At 37.0% G+C, this 23,452-nt stretch overlaps 1 protein-coding gene across 1 annotated transcript in view; it reads right to left on the reverse strand.

Annotated features, from left to right (window-relative positions):
• The window catches only part of UNC13C (unc-13 homolog C), a 460,865-nt gene that overhangs the window by 280,562 nt on the left and 156,851 nt on the right, over nt 1-23,452 (reverse strand). The window contains exon 5 of the mRNA XM_087821385.1: nt 911-989. Coding sequence (XP_087677511.1) covers nt 911-989 — 79 coding nt within the window. The remainder of the gene's footprint in view (nt 1-910; nt 990-23,452) is intronic.

Below are 23,452 nucleotides of genomic sequence, written 5' to 3' on the forward strand. Positions count from 1 at the left end.
ATAATGTCCACACTCTAATGGCAGGATTCTGAGCTAATAGAACAGACATGTCATGTTTCTCAAAGATCTTTCCAGTCACGATTTTATCTTTCCTACTTTAAAACTAAAGTGATGGCTTTCAGATGAAGGTTTTCATAGCAAAATTAAAAATTACTGGTAACAAGAAATTTTGGTTTCTCTGGTATAAAATATATTTTCATGTCATAAACTATTAAGAATATGCCTCCAGAAAAAATGTGAAGACATTGTGGATGACACTCTTTTTCATGCTGATGGGCTGTTTGTTTTTTATACTCTAATACAGATCATTATTAATTCTTTGCATCTCTAGATGTGCCCCAGCACATCTCATTATAGGACAGCTCGAGTTACTCAGCGTTATGACCAGGGCTAATAAAAGTTATAATGACTTGGCAGCCATGGTTTCTTTAGACAGCAGGACAGCTTATGAATTTGGCTGGACTTGATCTTAATAGAATAGAATACAAATGATCAATATCACCTGCTCGCTCTGCAAGTGTTACGTCTACTGAGCTAAGGTGAAGAAGGTGAGTTAAATCAAGCCCTAAGCTGCAATGAAACTTAGGGTCATTCATTACAGCGAATACATCCAAGCTCAGTTGCAGCAGCTTGCTTGGCATGCCATGTGACTTCTTTTTGCTCAATTATACAATCATTTTAACTCCATTGGAAATTTCAGCCACTATCTACAGCTGCCAAAAGGTTATCTTCCCCATCTGATAGATTTTAAAGAAATAATAAATGTAACACTTGCTAGACTCCAGCTTCTTACATGTTCTCTTATGTGAACTACTTATAGGCCAGGTATTTCATGCGAAGGACAGTATGACACCTAATAAAGACAAAGACGACACATGCCATCAAAGAGAATTCAACAGGAGGCACTCACCACATCTCGTACGATAGGGAAAGTTTTCTTCCTGCGGAGGTCTGGCATGCTGTCAATACCATAGAGTCCCCGCCCAGCCCTGGAGGAGGAAAAGGGGAACGACTGCAATGAGCAGTTACCTCCTGGAAGAAAATCCCAGTGTTCATAACCAAAGAGGCTGTGAGAAAGGTGAAATGGAGCCCTGGATGGTGCCGCTTAGCTGGCTGACGCAGTGTCTCCTACGCTGAAAGGTGGCGGGTTCGATTCCTCGCCAGGGCACATACCCAGGTTTCGGCTTCGATCCCCAGTTGGGGTGCATTCGGGAGACAACCGGTTGATGTCTCTCTCCCCCCTCCCCCCTCTTCCTCTCTTTAAGTCAATAAACTAGGACCTTGCCCAGTGAGAAGGAGAGATTCTAGCTACCACACATAGTGATCATTTTTCTTCTTGGATAGTTCTATGCTGAAACTTTAAAATATACATAACCTGGTTTGACACACTGTTTTATTGTCAGTGTTACAGAAAGCATAATCAAAATTGGTAAGTATATGGATCTTTGTACCAAACCACTTGGTGTGAGGAGTTTGGTCTGTTTGCAATGGTAAAAAAAAAAGAAAAAAAATTATTGTAAAAATACCATTGTGTGTGTGTTTAATTTTAACAGATTAAACTGCAAAGTGGTACCTCAAGGATATAGATACATTGAAAACATTAGTGATTATCCTAAGAGAAATATTTTTACTTATCTGAATTTATCCATAGATAAATGCACAAGATTAAAATAATTTGTTATACAAGAATGCTCACTGCAACATTTTTCGTAATAGCAATAAAAGCTAGATAAACTAAATATTCAGCAATAATATATTGATTGAGTTATAGTATATCATACAATGGGAAGAACACAATAATTAAAGTGAATGAGGTAAATCTTTTTGTATATATGAAAAAATACTCATAGAATATTAAGTGAAAAGAACAAGTTTGCATGTTAGTAAGTTTAGTTTGATCCTATATATGTTTGTGTTTATATAGGCACAGAAAATATCTAGAAAGATATTCATCAAATTAATAACCATAAGTTACTTCTGTGGAGTGAAACCAGGGGAGAGAGAAAAAGAAGACTTACTATGTTATAAATTTGGTAATGTTCAATGATTTTGTAATAAGCATATGCCATTTTTGCAATTTAAAATAATTAAAAAATATATTAATACTTATGTTTATTAAAATGAATTTAATACATTAAATTTGATTTTAATTGCATCAAAGCTAGTCTTTTTATACAACCAAAATAGTGCTAAATCACAGATGATAGCTTCTCCTTATGCTCACCTAACCTACAAAATCTTGCTAACCTCCAGCTTAGAGCCAACCTTTTCACTAGGAACAGCACAATTTATAACTTGGTTGTTAGCTGGGCAGCTCTGCCACTGGAACACGCTCCCCTAACATTTCAGAGCCCAGTTTTCCACTGACACAGAGATGGCGTCTTGCTGCCTGGCTTAATAAAGGGAAACCTTTGTCTTACTAGGTTTTTCTTAATAGCCATGGTCTAAACTCCAGTATTCTAGTTGAATCAATTATTAGCTTGGTGATCTTGAACAATGTATTAAATGCATCATACAACTCAGGTAAAATATTAATAAAAGAAAAATATCAATAAAGATCAAAGGGTAATAAATAATAATAATGCCATAACTTATATGTTTGAAAACAAGGATCAAATGCGGTAATAAATGTGAAATATTAAAATTATTGCACATGAGTAAGATGGATGTCAGTGATGCACAAATTATGCTTAAGGTCATGTACTCCAATTAAGAGCTACTTTTAGTTTAGATCATGGAATATAGGAAAAGAATATTGTGGGGCAGATATCAAGGAAGAGGAAAGAGAGAAGAAACGGAAAGGAGAAAAGATAGGCTGGAAGACAGTGTGTGGGGTGGGGGGAGATGACACTTAAGATACTGTCCACCACGTATCCTATGAAAAAGGAGTTGATATAGCTTTCATCATTGCCAGAATAATGCCAATTAACAGTCTCTAGTCCAAGTGCTATATTGGTCACATGACAATCAAAGGTCAAGAGCTGGGGTCACAAAAAGAATCACTGGCAGCATGCTCTTATGAACCGCAAGAAACTGCAGAGTGGAGTAGGGCGCAATAGCGATGAACTATTTTTGTCTTCTCAACACTCATCTTCAGAAAATGAACCAACCTCTCTCCGAGTGTAACTTCTTGCTTCCCTCCTAACCGCTTCCATGCTCTTCTCCTCTCCCTGGCAGTTCATGTTTGACCCTCCCACATTCCAAAAATCAAATAAATGAGAAAAAGATTATGTGAATGGGTTTCTGTTCACAGAAGGAAAGGACTTTGCCAGGTGTTTTTTTTTGCTCTAATTTAAGGCTCTGATTCCAAGCAGGTTCTACTTTCTCCCCTCTGTGAACAGAATTAACAATGGCGTTAAGTGTGCATGAATAAATGTCTTTCCACCACATTACATGTAAATCATACTAACTGCCCTCAAGTGTTTTGAAATGTTTTGACTCCTAAATAATGTGACTTTAATAACTATGTAAAGAAACACTAAATTGTGAGAATGGTTGAGAAAGTGATTTATAAACTGCAAAGTGTTATATGAGTTGTGCGTTTTCTATCAATAATGATTTATTTTCTTTATGTCTTCCTTCTCATAGAACTTAATTCAAATTCACAAGCTCACCTAGAATCTTGAGCAACTCTATAGACTCACAAATTAAGGAATCAGTTGAACCCATATTTTGTAATTTGTAAAACTGCAATGCTGTAAAAACGTTCTCTTAACTTTCCAATAACCTCAAAAGTGTTCTCTATCAGGTTGTGTTTCCCTATAATTTTACATTTTCATCATTACTATGTTAAGTCTGTATAAATATATATTTTCATGAGCTTATCAGTCAAGTAATAATTAAGCTTTTACTGCAAGCCTGAATCTTAAAAAAAAAGTCTGCCCTTCTTATGAGTATAGAAGAGCTTGGTAAATACTGTGAAGCTCTACACATAAAACATATGTGTGATATTTATTAAAAGGCTCTAACCAGGAGTAATCTGGGGCAGATTAAATAACAAAACATGGTGAAGACAAAATATCAGTAAATAAATAAATGATTGAACTTTTAGGCAAGTGGTCAAGTTCATGGATATCAGTTAAAACTCAGAAGAGACTAGAAAGTCCCAATGGTGAGAGGTGTGAGGGAGTCATCCACACAGGCAAGACAAGTAGTTCTGAAAGTAAGATTTGATTCTGTGAAAGCTGATTGATGTCAGCCCTTTTTGGTACAGCTGATTGGGTTAAGCTTCCCCTAACTGTAGCCAGCAAACTAGCCAAGCATACCAGGACCACATATAATGTTAGCAATTAGCCAACCTTACATGAATTACCTCATTTAATTATCAAAAAAATCCAATGATATATATAAGTACAATTATTTCTCTCAATTTATAAATGAGGAAATGGGGGAATAAAATAGTTTAGAACCATTCCAAGGTCATTATCTGTCAGAGATAGCAGTGACAGGATTTGAACCCAAGCTCTATGGCTTACCGTAACCTACTATTTACATGATTGGATTTTTCCATATTGACAACAATAAAATAAGTTGAGGTTTACAATTAATCCCATTTTATTTTTAATGAAATTAAAGTTAAGCAATTTACCAAGTTTAGAGTTATATGGCAGACTCATAGACCCTGCTATTCCCTTAAGGAAAATAACCTTGCTATAACCAATCCACTTTTTGCCTAGTACAACTTCCTTTTTCCTGGCTCCCTTCTGCCTAAGGAAGTATCCTGCCTTGGGTAGCTCCTTGGAACACCTTTCCACCTGCTATACTGGATGCTGCTATGATTCACGAATTGTTGAATAAAGTCTGTAAGATCTTAAAAATAAAACCAAAAAAAAAACAAACCTCTATGGCAGAGTTTAATTTCCATTGCAAAATTGTCTTATATCAAAACTCATATTCTTAAGAACTAACAATTGTTTTGTTAGGAGGAAATAAGAGGCCTGTCCCAGCTCATCTAGAGGTAATTATTTGAAAAATTTCCAACTTATTTCCAAAATAGTGTTATCGCTATAAACTAGTCCCAATCCTTCTCAGATAGCTCTTCTCCAGCTATTCAGCTGTACGCCTTAGGAAAATTGAGCCTTTTAGACTACAGAGATTACACATGGGATAAAAAAGTGAAGATATCTACATCTCTGGAAAGTCAATGATCACATAAAATTGACAATATGGATATAATTCTATAGGCTAAATTGAGATGTATTTTAACTCAACATTTGTTCTATTACATAGTCAATATTTTTTATGGTTTTATTTCTCAGTTCTTTGCATAATTATATTTAAAAGAGTTTACTGGTTTCATAAAATCTGAGATATAAAAGTACCTTGCTATATACCTTGACTCAGGTTCAATTAATCATCTTCAATTAATTATAGAGCAAACACAATACAAACACTCTAAAGTACATATATTCTGTACTTTTTAAGGTATCTGGTATTTATGTAGAGGAAGTAAGAGCTGATTTTACTAAGTACATATTAATTATTATTTTTGTCTAAAACTGATCTGATAATATACTGAATGTATATAGATTGGAAAAGAATTCTCAGAAGGCGCCAGGAGAGTATTGCATGAAAACTATCAAGCAGATTTTCCAAAGATAGATCTTTCTGCTTTATGGGACAAAGGTGTGCAATTTCCACAAGTGGATGGTTGATTAATAATATTCTTAGACCAGCTCATTTTCATTAGAAATCAGAAAATTGGTAGACTCTGTTTATATCCAAAGGAGTTTTTAATTAATTGAGAACTATAGGCCTAAAAGAAAACAAATCATAGTGCTTCTGTTTATTTCTGTGTCTCCAAGACAATTATTGGGCAGAGCTATATAACTAACCTTTTTTTAGCACTATGAGACATTAAGGCAAAGTAAAAGATTAATAATAAATCATTCTAAATCTCTCTCCTATAATCCTTCAGCTGTGTTCTCTTTCAGACTTTAAAAAATAACTCCTTGTATTCATTTAGTTACTTAATAGTAAACATACCATACTCTATTTTGCTTAACATTATATATTTTACATGTATTTTAATACAATTTTCCTGATGATCATTATATACTTAACTGTTCACCTGCTGCACATTAGGTTATGTTATTTAGGATATTTTCTTTTCCTCCCTTTTCACCATTTTTTATTTCTATTGTCAACAATGAGTGATTATTTGTGTCTGTGTAATTGATGACTCACTGCCCACATACCTAAAGATTTTTAATCCCATATTTCCTCCCAACTAAGACACCATCTGTTGTAGGATACAGCTATACCATTATGAAAAAAATAAAATTAATCTCTTGATACCATGCCTTCTGAGCAATTAGAATTTAATTTTTCTGCTTAAGTTCCCTCTTAAACTGACTTTATTTATGACATGATTTCTGTTACATATCAATCATATTTTTCTTTACATCAAAAGGAAAATAATAAATAAAACAGTTACTCCTTAAATTTCTCATCCAAGTCCAAGGTTTTAGAATTTCTTTTCAACTCAGAATAGTAGATGTTTAGAAGTTTTTTAAAATCATTGTCTTTTAAGCTGTCAAGAGCATGGTGAGTTAGCGCTGTGTAAAATAGCGCTGCATTACTGCCTTTTGTTCCAAGAAGCAGGTAGCAATGCTGCAGATTTTGATGCTGGTGAGCTGGCCACCTTACCAAAAGGGGAAGAGAGGAGAACGGGGGCTCCCGCCTCAAAGGCGGCTTCTCAGCAGCCTCGTGGGCTAAACTAAAAGGCAGGCGTCCCGCCAGCAGGGGTCCTGCACTGAGGCTGAACTGAGGCCTAAGAGTGAAAACAGTTCTCCTAAGCCTTCTGCCATCGCCCCTATGACACTGCATTCTGTTTGCTTATGCGGCTGTCCCTCTAGAATAGGTTTCCAAAGAATGAGAAATAAGTCTCCCTCATCTCTGCTTCCCGGGGCCAGCTCGGGGGTGTGACAGAGAAGAGCGAGTGGGGGGTTTAGTGTTTAGGCCTTGACACGGGGGAGATGAGGCATTAAACAAACCAAGCTCTTGGTGCGTTTTTTAAAAAAAGATTGTTATCTTTAAAATAATAACTGGAAAGAGAAAGACAGAAGCCTGAAGATCAGGGAGAAAGGCAAGGACCTCACACTAAAGTGGTTAGTAGGCGAAGACTTAGTCACAGTAAGAAGACAAGACCTAGTTACTAGACACAGTATTTTTCATGAGTCTCAGTTATCTCATATGGAAAATGGAAAATTTCCTTCCTTGTAGTATTGTTGTGAACACTGAGATTTTATTTATACACACACACACACACACACACACATATAGATATGTAAGTAGATTATAAACTATTGGTAGCAATTATTTTGTTATAAACTTGTTTAGACAGGAACGCTGTTGAACTTGATGCTGACCCACTGCTGTCCTAGGGTTACTCAGATTTCTCCAAGCTAAGGAATAGATTAGTAAGAGCGTCTCTGGCAGACATGACGATGCAGGCGACTGTCTTAGGGGACTGAAGGAGAAGGGCAGGGAGCCAAAGCTGAGATTGCATCTGTGTTGTATCCGAGTTCTACTGGCTTTCTCTTCTGACTCAGCTTTGGTCTAGACTTCTCTCTACCGACCCCGCTTGGGTTAGCGCCTCAGCCTGGATGATAAATCTTGGCTATGTTTATTATTGCTTGATACTTACCTACAGTCCTGGTCCCAGTTACCTAACTTAATATCCCACAAGGGTCTCACAGATGCCTCGACCAAGTTTCTGTTTCTGTTATTCTAATCTCTGCAAAACAGTACTTTTATCATCTCAAATAACTTGGAAAATTCTAAGCCCTGTCGCAAAACAGTAATAAAATTCAAGTATAAACCTTCTCCCCAGTACTAATTATTCCAGACTCCTCCATCTTTTCTCATTTGACTGCTGGATTCTCTTAACGGTGGCCACTAAGTGGAAGGCTTGTCTTTATTGGAAATGGCACACTGTCTTCTAAACCACCCTTGATGGCCTCTTTGGAGGGAACTACACTAGAGACTAACATGCCATCTCCTAATAAAACCACTACAGCCATATTTCCTCTTGCCTTGGAGTGATCGCTAGTTCCTTCGTTGAACATGAGACGAAATAATTTGCTTGGGTGTAGAGTACATGGTTGTGTGAAAAATATATAAAATTGTGTGCAATGGGACAATACTGTTCATGTCTGAGAGGCAAGAAGAAAATAAAACTTAACTAGGGTACAGCTCTGTTTCTTGCTCATTCTGGGCATGTATTAATAGTGAACTGGTATGTTTACTTGCCTATTATTTTACATGGTTTCCTTTCTCTTTCTCGCCTTGCTTTCTTTCTCTAGTTCAGACAGTAAATTTATATATGAAGTGGCTCCGCCAAAGGAGGAAAAGAGCATGTTTGTTCTGCTGAGTGGCTGGGATACAGTGGGTCTCGAGAATGGTTTTTAAATGTTCTTGAATATGTCCACAAACCTGCCAGCACTTTCAAGCCGAGACATCCATTTGAGAACCAAACATTTCCCTGCAATTTTTTTTGGATGTCTCCTTTTGATTTATCTGTTTTTTACACTATCACCATTTTCCCAGTTGCAGAGATTTAAAATCCTAAATAAGAACTAATCCTAGTTGTAAAACTCAAGCAACCCGAGAAATGACATATTCCAACATTATTATATTTTAGGAATGTGGAAACTGAGCTGCAAAGAATGTAGATTCTTGTCCAAAATACCCAGATTATTGCAGCAAGCTAGGAATAGTCGGGGCTCCACCCATCACCGCGGCCGATTTCGTCTTTGCTCCTAACACCCACGAGGGATCAAGCCTTGTCCATCTTCCTTCTCATCTCTGTTTCTCTCTTGCCCTCTCACTGGCATATTTCTTTATATTTGGATCACCACAATTCTGCTGTGGATTTGTATTGTGTTATGCCTGGAATGCTTTTCATTGGCTTTTTAATTACGGAGCTCCCTATCTCCAGTTTATCCCACCTTCAGCTCATCCTGAACAAAACTGCCATTTCCTTCTTTCTGTTCGGAAGGAGCCATGAGACCGACATGACGAAAGCGATGTTTTAAGGAGCCCAGTCTGGCGGTGCGACTCATGACGGATCAGGGGACAAATGAAAAGCGAGAAGGCCTGAGAAGCTCTCGAAGGCCCCTGCGCCTGTACGGGCTCCTTAGCCGGGGTCTGGCCCACGCAGTTTCACCGCTTTCTTTTCCGAGCCCTTCGTTCTGCTTTATGAACCCTGGGAGAACTCCCCATTCACACCGTTATAATATTTTAAAGAGTAAATGACCTCGTGTCAAAGGGAGCCTTTGATCACACGAAATTACTCGCTGCCGCCCTGGGCGTTTGACCTCTCCTCACCCCAGGGCGCTCCGAGCACTTCAGCGGCCCTTCTTTCCAAACACTCGCTCCCCTGAAATGTGGTGTGGGAGCGCTGACTACCTCGTTAGTCAGCGTTACATTATTATTCTTTTAAAGCTAATGCCATTTTTAAGTTTTTAAAGAGATCAGGGAGATGTGAAAGATGTACTGCCTGGTGGTAAAGGGGATTTCAAGCTATATTTCCAGTGGTTAAAAGTCATTTTCAGCGAGGACTGTGATGTTCTTTTCCTTTGCACTTCCCCAAGCATCGACCGCTATGTGCTGCATTTATTAGAGCCAGTAATGCTCAGAATTATAGATGCGGAGTCATAACAACAAAGCAACTTAAGGACTCAAAAAAAAAAAAATTTCCACAGGGAAACAACCGAATGGTCCTAGGTGTTATTACAATGAGTTGCTCCAGTGAAGACCTAAAATGCAGTTGTTAAACAGTCCCCAAAGGTTTTCTCAATGTTAGGCTTGAGGGGACAATGTCAGGTGTCAGGGGCTGACTTCTAACAACTCAATTACAGGATGTACCTTCTAGGGTTCATACCCTTAACAGACGGTTTATCAAGTAGACAAAATAGCTGTTTCTAGGGCCTGCGATTCCTTATACCAAAAACCTTTCTTACTCCTCCCAGAACATTATCTGTACCTAAGTTAACCTCAGAAATTATCACATGCTGCAGAACAGGAAAATTAAAAATGCAGCCGCAAACCTTGCTCATAATTAAGCACATGATATTGTCTGAAAAAGTGTCCCTTTAATAAAAATTCACACTACATAGGCTCTCAATTTAGAATGTAGTTTGAAACTCCTAAACCACGCCTCTGTGGCTCAGAGCTATAGTAAGTATGAAGTTGTGCGTATTAATGTTCCTTGGTTTGAAGCTAATTTTCTTAGTAATCCCTCTCTGGAAAATCTCAGCATCCACTTATACATAGTTTATAAAGGACAATTATTCGTAAGTTAATGAAAGACCAGCTTCTTAATATGCTTTTACTTAAATGCCATTAAATCTAATCGAATATTCAATAGCAAAGAAACTACATTTCTCAAAGCTAAACCTCAGATTCTTCTTAATTATACTGTTCTTTAGATGCTGCATACTTAAGTCCCTGAAAGATCTTAGCAATCCCTGTCCAATCACTAATGAAGATCGGTAGTAGCAGACGGCAGAGACTAGAGCCATTAGATGGTTGCCAGGCTTTCACAGCCCAAGTCTCTCTTATTTTGAGACAGTGTTTCTTGAACCTGTTTTATAGTTTGCCTGCTCCAGGCTAGTGGAAGCACGGAGCATGGCCCAGCATTTAGCTCAGAAAAGGCACATCCAAGGCAGTGTCCTCACTTTGAGAGGTAGAAAGGCCTGAGGTCCTGCTCACCACAAAGGAAAAAGGGTGACGAGCTAAGAAAACTCATGCTGTGTGCATCTCAGGAAGCACCTCGTTCATGGACAAAGCAGCTGAGTCGAGCCCATGGTTGTCTCATTACTTAAAGGGATATTACAGAATTCTTAGAGTAGAATTAAAATTTAATTTTAGAAAAAAAATAAGTCTATACCAGGTACTGTTTTAATGAGTTGCCTACCAGGGGGTGGGTGTTGAAAGGATTCCAACTGAACCAAACATGCAGGGATAGGGTATAATGATATTGTATTATCAAAATGATATATTTTTAAAAATGTTTTACTGACCACTGATTCCCAGCCTGTTACTTCTCTGGTTTATTAGCTCTGTCTGTGTTCTGAATCCCTGGATGTATGAGCTCAAGTCCTATGGCTAGCAGACCCCTGGCAACATAGAACTAGAGAACATCCTCATGTCTCTGAAAGTTTCAAGCTTTACAGACTTCCAACATTCATGGATTGTATTCTTGCCAGAGTAATGTCATAAGCTAAGAGACTTTGCGTTGCAGTGTCACTTTGCTGTAATTTTCCAGATCTTATTGTTTGACCACACTAAGATTAGAGTCCTTATAGTCACCCTACTTATTAGAAAGAAACACCACAAAACTCCCATTTTCACATTATACTTGCTGACAAGTGCCGCAAACCTTTAACACAATTTACTGTCTGGTCTAAACAGACTCCCATCTGACAGGCATTTCCTTCATCTGATCCTGGTTTACTGTTGAACTGTGAGGATGACCTGCTCTAGGAAGTAAAAGCAAGGGGACAGAGTCCTTAAATACTGTGAACACTGATTCATGGACCATGCTTTTATACCAAACCATCACCGTTCAAATGTCTAAAGAAACAATATGACATTTCAATCACTATTTTCTTTCAGGGATGCTAGGCTACATCAAAATGCTTCAAGAAAGTAGAGCTGAGCTCAGAATAATTCCAATGGAAAAAAAAGCCAAACCTTTGCTATTACGGACAGTAACTTCTATTCATGTAAATAAGCACTTAATTTGATTGGAGGGTGAAGGGTAGGCATCTTAGGAAGATCGATTTAGGAGGAACATGTGAATGAGTAGCACAAAGAGGAGAGATACTATCAGAGGAGACACCCCCCAAAAAAACCCACAGAAAAATAATCTATGAATATTTTAGGAAGGTAATTTTTGAGTTTTTATAAAGAGCATAACCACATTATGAATATTGGTACCTTTAAATGTATGACTTTACTACAGATCCAATCTGTTATGCATTAATAATATGTCATTGATTTTATTATATTCTGTTACCTCAGATGATAGTAAATGCTTGATCTAATACAGCGTAGGGAATGTAGTCAATAATATTGTAATAACTATGTATGGTGCCAGGTGGGTACTTGAAATATCAAGGGGGGCACTTTGTAAAATATATGATTGTCTAATCACTATGCTGTACACCTGAAACAAATACAAAATAATATTCAATGTCAACTGTTCTTGAAAAATAAAATTAAAAAAATTAAAATTAAATTAAATTATTCCCTTATCCCTCAAAGAACTTAATAGATCACCTAGAGAAATTTGTCTTTAGATATGCTTAGTTTAATCCTATACCAGTCATAAATTCTCAGATGCACAGCTATAATTTCAGCTGATTTAATTATTGCCTTGTCACCTCACTGGCGACCCAGTTTCAGAGGGTTACTACAATACACTCCCTTCCTGTGTCGTTGTGCCCTGCAATACAGTTTGAGTGCTCAGCAAGGTGGGGGTATGCATGCCACAGCATACTCTAAATGGTTGTAAGTGAGGAGTCTGGCTCCTGGTTAAAAACCTATGTATGCTTTTCAGACCTGACCATAGACAGTTCTGAAGGCTTTATGTGGGGGATCTCAAGGGAGAAAGCTTCCTCCGGTGCATTGCACTGGAGGGTGCAGTCAAGGACTCAAGCCCCCTAGCAGGACATGCTCTTTCACATATACACATTCCTAGCCCTGGTGCCCTCATCCCTAGGTCTCTTTATCTGAGGTGCATCAGGGTCTCTTTATATGGGGAGGAGGGAGAAACCTTAAAGACATTTTGCCCCACTCTGACTCGGTACTCCCCACCCCCCACCCCTGTCCCACTCCTGAGTCTTCCCCTTTGCCTTTTTCCTAAACACTCACCTTAGGGTCAATAAACTACTGGACTCTCTCAACTGTGAGGACTCTATATCTGCATTGATCCCCATGGCCCTCTATCAGGTACACTGTTCCCTGGGAGAAATGGAACAGGGGGAGTCAGAACTTCTTTTTTTGGACTCCTGCTTATACCATTGCAATAAGTGATGAAAGTCTTAACTCTTTCAATTTTTACTTGTTTTAATAAGCTATTCTTGATACTCGACAGTTCAGCTTCTCTCTTTCCCCCAGCTCAGCTGAGCTCCCAACAGCAAGAACTACTGATATTTTGCAACAAGTAGAGGAAATTCACAGGTGACATGAGAAGGCTTTTTCAATGTTCAAAAACCAAGTTCCATAGCAGAGAAAAGGGACCTGTTCTCTTTTGCTCCAAAAATCAGAACTAGGAGCAATTGGGAAATAGCAGGGAATTAGAAATTGAATCACCAATCACCATAATTACAATAAACATGAAAATAGACAATATTTCTAGAGCCTTTACTGCATGACAGGCATGAGGCACAACACTAAGAGCTATACAAAAAGTATTTCGCTTTTTTCTCATTGGTAACACTTTTGAAAAATAAGAACCTAATGTTAGTAGAAGAATTGCTTAATGAGCTTCTTACCAATGGAAATATAGAAGCTGAGATTGATTGACTGCCTACTGTGACAGTACAGAAAAAAAAAATCTTATGTTGCAGGAGAGGATGAATTAGAAACCAATCATTTCCTTAACTGACTGATCACCAGAGTCACCTAACAAATTTGTTTTCAAAATAAAGGAAACTGAATGTTGTTGTTGTTTTTAAAAAATGTGTTTTTTACTGATTTGAGAGAGAGAAGAGGGAGAGGGAGAGAAACATCCAACATCTAGCAGCTGCCTCCTGCACACCCCGTACTGGGGATCTAACCAGTAACCTAGGCATGTCCCTTGACCCAGTCAAGCTGGTGATCTTTTGGTGCAAGGGACAATGTTCAACCAACTGAGCCACACCAGCCAGGGCTGGGTGTTTGGCTTTTAAAATAGAGTACTACACTATCAGTCATCACTTCCTTTACCATAGTCCCTGACCCAAGATCTGGTTTAGCAAAAGGCTGATTTAAAAGATTTAGAAAGAGCCATGACATCTATACTTTTAAAAACCCTTTGGTACTCTGATTATGAATCAGAATTAGGAAACATTACCTCTAATGTCTCTCCTAATTCTAAGATTCAAGAGGTCTGAGAGACAGTATTAAAGGAATATTAAAAGAATTAAGCATAATTTAAGATAAAAATTATTTTAAAATGGAATTTAAGAAATTTTATTATTAAATAATTCATAAGTTATAATTAGGTAACATATAAATAAAAATAAACATTTTTGTATTTACTACTCAATTCAAATATTATTTCCTTGACTCTCCTCCATCTTATTCTTCTCCCTCTTCTGCAAGTTACTATCATCCTAAATTTTATAAGTCCCTTGATCTCCCAACATTACTCTATTTTAATTACTACAGTTTTAAAATAAGTTAATTATCTGGTAGAGTAAATGCCTCTATCTTGTTCATTGTATTAAAGACTACTTAGCTATTTTCTCCTTTGTCTTCCATAAAAATTCTATGACCATAGCCCTGGCCAGTGTGACTCAGTTGGTCGAGTATCAGCCAATGCACCAAGAGGCTGACAGTTTGATTCCGGGTCAGGGCACATGCCCTAATTGAGGGCTAAATCCCCAGAATGGGGCATTCAGGAGGCAGCTGATCAATGTTTCTCTCTTTCCCTCTCCCTTCCTCTCTCTCTAAAATCAATGAAAACATTTTCTAAAATTCTATAATTATATTGACCCTATAGACCCATTTAGAGAAAATTTATACATTAACATTGGGTCATCCTATCCATGCACATGGTACATAATTCCACTTATTTATTCCTTAAATGCTTTCAAGTAAGTTTCATGTTTTTAAAATAATGACAGAAATATAACCTAATAGATTACTCCTATAGATTATTCTTATACTCTTATTAACACTCTGGATTCTTCCTTTTTTATTGAATTATACATGCAATTCTTGTTGCTAATATATGGAAATGCATTTGAGTTTTATAAATTAAACTTATCCAATATTCTTTCTAAACAGACATTAAAATTAATAATTTGTTTGAAATTTCTTTTGAGCTTTCTATGTAGACCAGTGTGTCATCTGCTAGTAATGAAAGTTTTGTTTTCTACTTTCCAAACATTAATAGCTTTTATTTTTTATTTTTTAAATCTTATGGTGCTATTCAGAATCTCCAAAGCAATGCTGAATATAACAGAGATATTTTCTCATTCATGGCCTTAATGTGAATTTTTTTACCATTAAGCATGACATTTTTTCTAGGTTTTTGTTATATAAATTTATCAAGTTAAGACATTTTTATTTCTGATACACTAGGATTTTTTAAATCACTAATGACTTTGAATCATATTGATATTTTAAGTTATTGAAATGATCATATAATTTTTATCCTTTATTCAGCTAGTATAGAATAGATAACCTGCTGTTAAATCAAACTTGCATTCCTGGGATAAACCTTACTTGGTCATAATATATTGTCTTTTAATACATTGCTGTATGCCATTTAATATTGTGTTTATATTCCTGGTCTGATTTGAATACCAAGGTTATACCAGTTCCATAAAATGATTTGGAGAGTGTTCCCTTTCTTTCTATTATCTGCAAAAATGAATGTAGGACAGGTCCTTCTAGGCTCCTACTTTTTGCAGGAAAACTACTACAAAGTCTTATTTTGGGAACCTTCAGCTTCTTTTCTCCTGTGGCCTGTATACTGCTAAAGCTAAAAATCTAGGCTTCAGAGATCAGTAGATGCCCCCCAGGCAGTGATTCTTTATGCTTGCTTCTCTCTGTATTTGCAATTCCACATCCTGTGGGACATGAGGATTTTCCTTACTTTCTTGACAGCTCGGCCACACATTTAAGAGGATGATTTTTATATTTTATTTAGGGAATGAGAGTGTGTCATATTTTTAGTAGAAAGATAAACCCTATCTCCTATTCATAAGAAAGCTTTTCTACTATGGTGAAATATACTCTCCTTGAACCAGTACAGGGAATCAATCCTAGAGTTGGTGAATTGGGGATGAAATTAAGAAGATGGCCATGACTGTGCAGTTCTATGAGAAAGGGGGAGGGCATGTGTATTTTCAAGGTGGCAGTAGTGACAGAATAAGATGCAGCTCTGAAACTGCAAGCTGTGTAGCTTATGTTAAATTAATTCAGCTATAATGTATTATAAAACAAGTTAATTTGAACAACTCTAAGTGCAACAAGATGCTCCCTCTACAGTCATCAGCACTATTTCCTTTGGTTTCACTTCCATGAAATCTTCTCCTAATCTGCCATTTAAAACAAAACAATATTAGTAAGCATCCCTGAAAAGAAAATACAAACACGATGGTATTGAGATTGATCCACTAAGGATATGGAGACTGAAGAGCAAGTTGTTGAGGGTTTTGAATATTCAAAGGAGGAGTTTGGATTATGTGAAGTTTGACTGGCTTTGTACCTATGAAACTTTATTATATTATGGCTTGTACTTATTGATCCATCTGTGGTACACAAGGGACTACTTCTCTCCTTCTCCCACAACGCTACCTTTGTGGTCAAAAAGTGATAAGTTGGCCACTTAACAATATTTACTGAAAGAATAAAGTAAAGATTGGCATGACCATGGCTCTCTTCAAAAATATTGTCATTTATTTTATGTTGGTTCCATATCAAAGCTACAATGGAATGGTAGTTTGGAAAGGTGGTGTTTTTATTGTTAAATTATCAAATAATTATTCCCCCACCTACATGTTGTCTCCCAGCCAGGATTCTACTGAGGCAGTGATGTAGAACATAAACCTACCTCCTACTGTGGGCATAGGCTTTTCTTTTCTCTTCCAGTAGAATTAAGGAGTGGTTGCCCACTGGAGAAAACAAGATTGAAATATTACCTTTCTTATATGTGTAATGTCAGAGATTTTGAAGTAGAACAAAAAGAAATCATAAACACATACACACAAAACTCTTTCTTATCCTGAAAGGCTAACTAAACTCAATATTCTACTCATGAATCAATAGGGAACTGTAATTTTTCATTAACAATGACAAATGACAGGAAGAGGAATTGAATGGGCTCTATCATCATTTCCTGTTTTTGTTTATTAAAGATTTTTGAGTGGTTTCTTCTTTGATCCTTTTTCTCAATAAATCTACTTAGTGCTTAATGTTGTTTTTAAAAATGTATTTATTTTTTATATTTTTGTACCTAATCTCAAGAGCAGAGCCCCACTCAGCTGAGCCTGCAGAGACAAGCATGCCTGCTTGGCAGGCTTAGGGCTCACTGAACAGGAAACGTTTCTCCTCCAACATGTGGGAGTGTATGAATGTCTTCTGTCCCTAGAGAGAGCCCTGCTCCACTTCACCTCTGCACCCCACACTGGACTACCAAAGCACTGGTAAGTGCACCTTGTGGCATTTTATCCAGACTTTACATTTAAATTTCACAGACTAGCTCTGAGGCAATTTGAATTCAAGAGAGTTTTGCATCATTTTGCTTTAACCCACAGAATCAAGCGACATTACCAAATTCTTACTAGTCAATGTGGAAGAGTACGTTAAAGCCTCAATCCTCATTACAAATGTTAATCTAAAGCTTCCATTTTAAAACTTCTGTCTCTTATTTAACACTAAAAATGTAGATTATTATTGTTCTTGCCACAAAATATGTCAAAGAACTTTGAAAACATTTTTAAAAGTTAGACAAATGGAAGATGTTATCACTGTCATAAGCAAGAAATCATCCCTCCACATATAAGGATGAAAGTTAAGAGCGCGTGTCAGGGAAAACAAGAAGTCAGTGAGATAAAATAGGATTGGCTAAAGACCTTAAAGGAACTTCAAAATATGATAAACTATATCCATCACTGCTCTAGTCTAAACCACCCCTCTCTCTAGTCTGGATTATTGCATAGTCTCCTAACTGGTCTGCACAGAACTGCCAGAGTGATCTCTGCACATGTATGTCAGATTCCCTAACTAAAAGCCCCTCATTGCTTCCCACTAAATGTAGACTACAGTCTGGACTCTGTAGGAAGGCCTCCCTGGCCCTCAGTGTTCTAGTTTTTACCTCACTCCAAACTCATCTTCAGTCACTCCTTCTCTTGGTTTACTATACTTGAACTATGCTAGACTTTGTTCTGTTCCCCTATTTGGCTTGGCTCATTCCCACCCTTGTTCTTTATGCTAAATAAAACTCTTTTGGCTCCAGACCTTATTATCAAGGTATCAGTTAAAATATGTTATCTTGAAAAACATTCCAAAAAGCTACCCTGGCACTCTCTAACACATGGTCTTATTTGCTTTCATATCACTTAACATTATCTGATAATTCCTAGTTTGTTTGTTTATATTTATGTGTTAGAATTTAAATTCCATAAAAGATCTTGTTTGTCTTGTTTATGAGTTTCATGAGAGCCTGAAACAGTGCCTGAAACAGTGCAGGAAATTAATAACCACTTGTTGAACGGGTGAATTAAATAATATTCTTCAGTAATCAACAGAGTACTACTGTAGCTTCTGAGCAAGGAGTTATTTGACAAATTGTTCGCAAACACAAAGCAGTTGTGTGAAAATATGATTATATTTGGAAGAGATTAAAATAGGATGGCTAGCAGAAATCAATGATGAATTGCCTTATTAAACTAAATTTAAATGAAGAGAGACCGCTCAAAGAATGTATACTGTCAGGGAGAAAAGATGGAAGAGTAGTAGCAAGGTCTTAACCCTTAGGAAGCAGGTAAGGGGGGTTACACCTGATAGAGCATAACTGTAAAAAAATATTTTCTGAATATGATTTGACTTTGGGTGGCGGGCACACAATGCAATATACAGATGGCGTGTATGGAATTGTACACTGGAAACCTATATAATTTTATTAACCAATGCCACCCCAATAAATTTAATGAAAAGTAATAATCAAACTAAAAAAATAATATTTTCTGCATATGGAAAGTGACATTTTTATTAAATATTTAATTTTTATTTGTAGAATAAACTCATTTTTAATTCATTGAAAACAAAGGAGGCATAAGTGGGAATGAGAAATCAAGCCCAGGTATGTACATTCAGGAATCAGTGGTATATATGCAATAGAGAAACCTTCACAGGAGATGAATTGCCCTTAGGAGAAGGCCTTGTATGGATGCAAGGCTAGGTTGCTTTACCTCTTACTGCCTCAGCTCCCTTACCAGTAAAGGAAGCTACTGATAGACACCAGTAGACTGCCTAGCTCACTGGTTTATTTGTAAAGGGTAAAGTAGAAATGGCAGAGTAGATTGGAGGACCAGAGGATGTGAGTGAGAGGCTTTTTGGTAGGTGGGATGAGAGATAGCACTGAAAAGGAGCTGATGATGGCAACATAGATGGAAGCTTCTAGGATAGAAGTGGATGAAGGAAGAGGGAGAAAGGAAAGGAAAGTGATGGGGTTTAGGGAAAAAAGTAATAAGTGTTAGCCTTGAAAGAAAGAAGTGATTTTTTTCAGTGAGGAGGTGTTAATATGCACTGGGTAATGGTAGAAAACTTTGTCTTATATACTCAGGATTCTTAAAGAAGGGAGTTACGTGATCATTAGTGACCAGTGGAGATTGAAACCAAATTCCTGATTCCTAGGAAATACGTGAAGACTTTGATCAGAACTTACACACACACACACACACACACACACACACATTGTTCCTAAAAGTTCAAGTCTTCAATTTCTTTATATGCCACATATTAAATATCACCTCACTTAGTACTTTATAAAGCAAAAACAAAAACAAAAAACCCCCAAAACCCTAAAACAAACAAAAAATTTGTAAATACCTAGAGTCCCAGTTGGTAATGATCATGAAGCTAAATGGTAGATTATTTAGAAAAACAATGGTGGGTCATTGATAATATAGCGCAGGAGTGCAGCAGAGTAACTGAGAGTATGAACTTTGAGTTGCTTAGGTTTCCATGTTGAAAATGAAAAAAAAAAATAGCACTTACTCCTTTCTCCTTTCATCTGAAATTAATGAGAGAAAGAGAGAAGCAAATTTGATCTTAGATAAAACCAGGAGATACTGTAATTCAAATCATAGTATACGAGAAAGCGTTGCCCAGTGCAGGGAGTGTCGAGTGAGTACAGGGAGAAGCAGAGAGAGCAGTGCTGCTGCTGCAGCTCTCAGATGAAACTACAGAACACAGCGATCAAAATTAGATATCCCACTCTGAGCAATAAAGCCAATAGGCCTTTACAATGGTGGAAAAGTAAATAAAGAGAAAATCAACAAAAGAGAAATTACCCAGCCATAATAATTTGAGGAATACAATGCGAACAGTCTGACAGCTGTTAATTTCAGTTGTCTGGAAAGAGATAAAAGCTAGAAGAATTTATGGCTATACAACCCCGTCTCATCAGGTATGTTTGTGAATCATGGAGAAGCTATTCTTGCCTGGGGCACTCTTCTATCCATAAATGATTCAAGAGAACTCATTTACTTTTAAAATAGATGAATAATCATAATCATAACAATAGAAGAAAACTAACACAAAGAACCTACAAAAATAAAGGTGAGAGGAACAAGAAAAAAAAATGACAAGATAGAATGCTACCAAGATATAAAAAGTTCCCCTTGATGAAAGGAAAATTGTGACAAGCACACTACCTTGTATTAAAGAAATGAAATATAATGAAACAATTCCCTCTATAAAACAAGACTTCACAGGAAACATAGATGAGCTCAGAGAATACAGTTAAATATCATCTAGAAGCAAATCACCAGAAGATAGAGCTAAAGAAGAAACGAAGCGAAGGAAAACAGAACAGAAATAAAGGACTAGAATAAAAAGGGAACAGACACTACTGAAAATACGCAAAGAGACGAGGAGCGTGAGATTGAGAATGAGACAATTATGATGAAAATAAGCTCAGCACATAAAAGAATGACAAATAAAAAGGTAGATACGGAAGTCCACCCAAAGGAGATCCCATCCATGTGTATTCAATACGTCAAAGGGAAAGGACTAGAATAACAATAATAGTAATAATCTATTTTAAGATAAATGATAATATCCCAGAAACAAATGAAGTTTTAAAAACGTATGAAGATACATTATGTTCCAGAATGTAAAAAGACTCAGAACGATCAATATCAAGGTCTATCTTACTAAAATTACTGAACTAGAAATAGCTTGGCAAAGACATTCAAGTCATCAATAAAGGGGAAAAAGGAGTTATTCTTAGATTCCTTCATAGCAGCATTCAGAATGTAGAATGCTCATAAATTCAAGAAAAGAAATATGACCTAAAGTTATTGTTCTTTTGGTTTTCTAAAAAAATATATGTCTTGTTTATTGATTTCAGACAGAGGAAGGGAGAGGGAGAGAGATAGAAACATCAATCATTGATCGGCTGCCTCCTGCACCCCCCTACTGGGAGCCCTCAACCCGGGCATGCGCCCTGACCGGGAATTGAACCGTGACCTCCTGGATTCTAGGTCAGATGTTCAACTGTGAGCCACCCCCGGCCGGGCAAGTTGTTTTTTTTTAATTCTCACCCGAGGATATTTTTTCCACTACTTTTCAGAGAGAGCGGAAGGGAGAGAGAGAGCCATCGATTGGTTGCCTCCCCTATGCACCCCCAGGTACGTGCCCTTGGCTGGAATAGAACCAGTACCCTTCGGTCCATGGGCCGACTCTCTAACCACTGAGCAAATGGGCTAGGGCTGACCTAAAGCTTTTTACTCAGATATAGGGTCCTGGTAAATTGGTTAATTTAATCTCCATACCATCTTACTTTTAATATGTATTTCAGGACTGCAGATGAGGGAAGGTAAAACACTCTACTTCCTAGACGAACAGATATGGCTATTATTTCAAATTAAGATCCACCAATTAAATGCATTCATGTGAGACTGGGAAGGCAGAAGGGTTGCGGAGTTCATTTTTCTGCCTCTTTTTAGCAAGCACGGTAATAGGTTTTACTGCAGCAACATTCCATTTTTTGTTCTCCAGGTTTCCAGGTTCAAAGGCAGGTATAATTATATCAGCAGCAGTGGCAACTTCTTCATTCTGGGTTCCTACACTCTGAATTATAGCAATGAGTTTACAGATGAAATTAAACATTTTCAGTAGTTACCTCAGAGGTAATAACTCCGCTGTTGGATGTGCTTTGTATTGCACTGTGAGACATGTCTGAAAGCATCATAAATAAAGTGGCTTTTGTTTCCTGCATTAGTTCTGATTAGCAAACTAGTTAATGTTCAATTATAAAGGTAATAAGCAAACATGTCTTTAAATGTTGAGAATTCAGAGAATACAGCTGCATCAACCCTTCATGGAAATAGCAGTAAGGGTGAATTTCAACTAACCAGGAAGTGAATGGAGAAACTATGGCAAAATGCATAGGAAGGAACATTGAGTCATTTTAACTGTCATACAAACAGCAATGGGTGTAAACATCAAAATTACACAAGGAATGTAAATATGAGCTCTGATAACACGAAATGATGCAACTGACAAAAATTGGGAGGACAAGGGAAACAGAAGCTGAGAAGTTGTTTGCTGAACTCATTTTTTTTTTTTAATCCTCCAGTGAGGATATTTTTTCCATTGCTTTTCAGAGAGAGTAGAGGGGAGAGAGAGAGAGCAAGTGAGCAAGCAACATCGATGTGGGAGAGACACATTGATCGGTTGCCTCCTGCATACGCCCGGCCTGGGCTGGGGATCGAGCCTGCAACCGAGGTATGGGAATCGAACCCGAGACCCTTCAGTCCTAGGGCCAATGCTCTAACTACTGTGCAAAACCAGAGAGGGCTGAAATCATTATTTTTATAGTCATGGGCAAGGCTGGCGTTTAAAGCTATGTACAACTTCAGAAATATATTTAAAAGAAACAAATGATGAAATTTTATTTGGGTGGTGAAGAGAAAATTGAAGGAATAAAATAATCTGGACTAAGCTAATTCTATCATTACTTATTATGGGAAATACATAGATAATGCCTTGAAAAACTAGAGAGATAAATGGATTAATTTCAACTAACCAAGAAGTAAATGGAGAAACTATGGCAAAATGAATAGGAGAGAACATTAAATCATTTTAACTGCCATACAAATACAAAATGGGTATAAACATTTATGTATATATATAGTACACATACTACAAAATGATAGAAATCATAGGTTATAAAGACAAATCATAAAATGAAAAAATGATAGAACTAAGCCTGTTATATTAATAAGCATAAATGGTTTAAATATTTTAGCATTAGGTGAAAAGCAGAATTCAACTCTATTATATGTAGAAAGATACATGCAGAACAAAATTACTAAATGGTATATAAAAAAATCATAGTCTTTGCAGCATTGTTAGTAATAACACAAGACTGGAACAACCTAAATGTCCCTTTTGGATACTGTGATACATTATACATATTTCTAGAGAATGAAGCTGCTCCATATCTATCCGTATGGAAGAACCTCTATGATGTGTAAAGCTAAAAACCATGCAGACT

The sequence above is a fragment of the Miniopterus natalensis genome, chromosome 1, assembly GCF_054644295.1.
Source record: "Miniopterus natalensis isolate mMinNat1 chromosome 1, mMinNat1.hap1, whole genome shotgun sequence".
Classification (NCBI taxonomy): Eukaryota; Metazoa; Chordata; class Mammalia; order Chiroptera; family Miniopteridae; genus Miniopterus; species Miniopterus natalensis.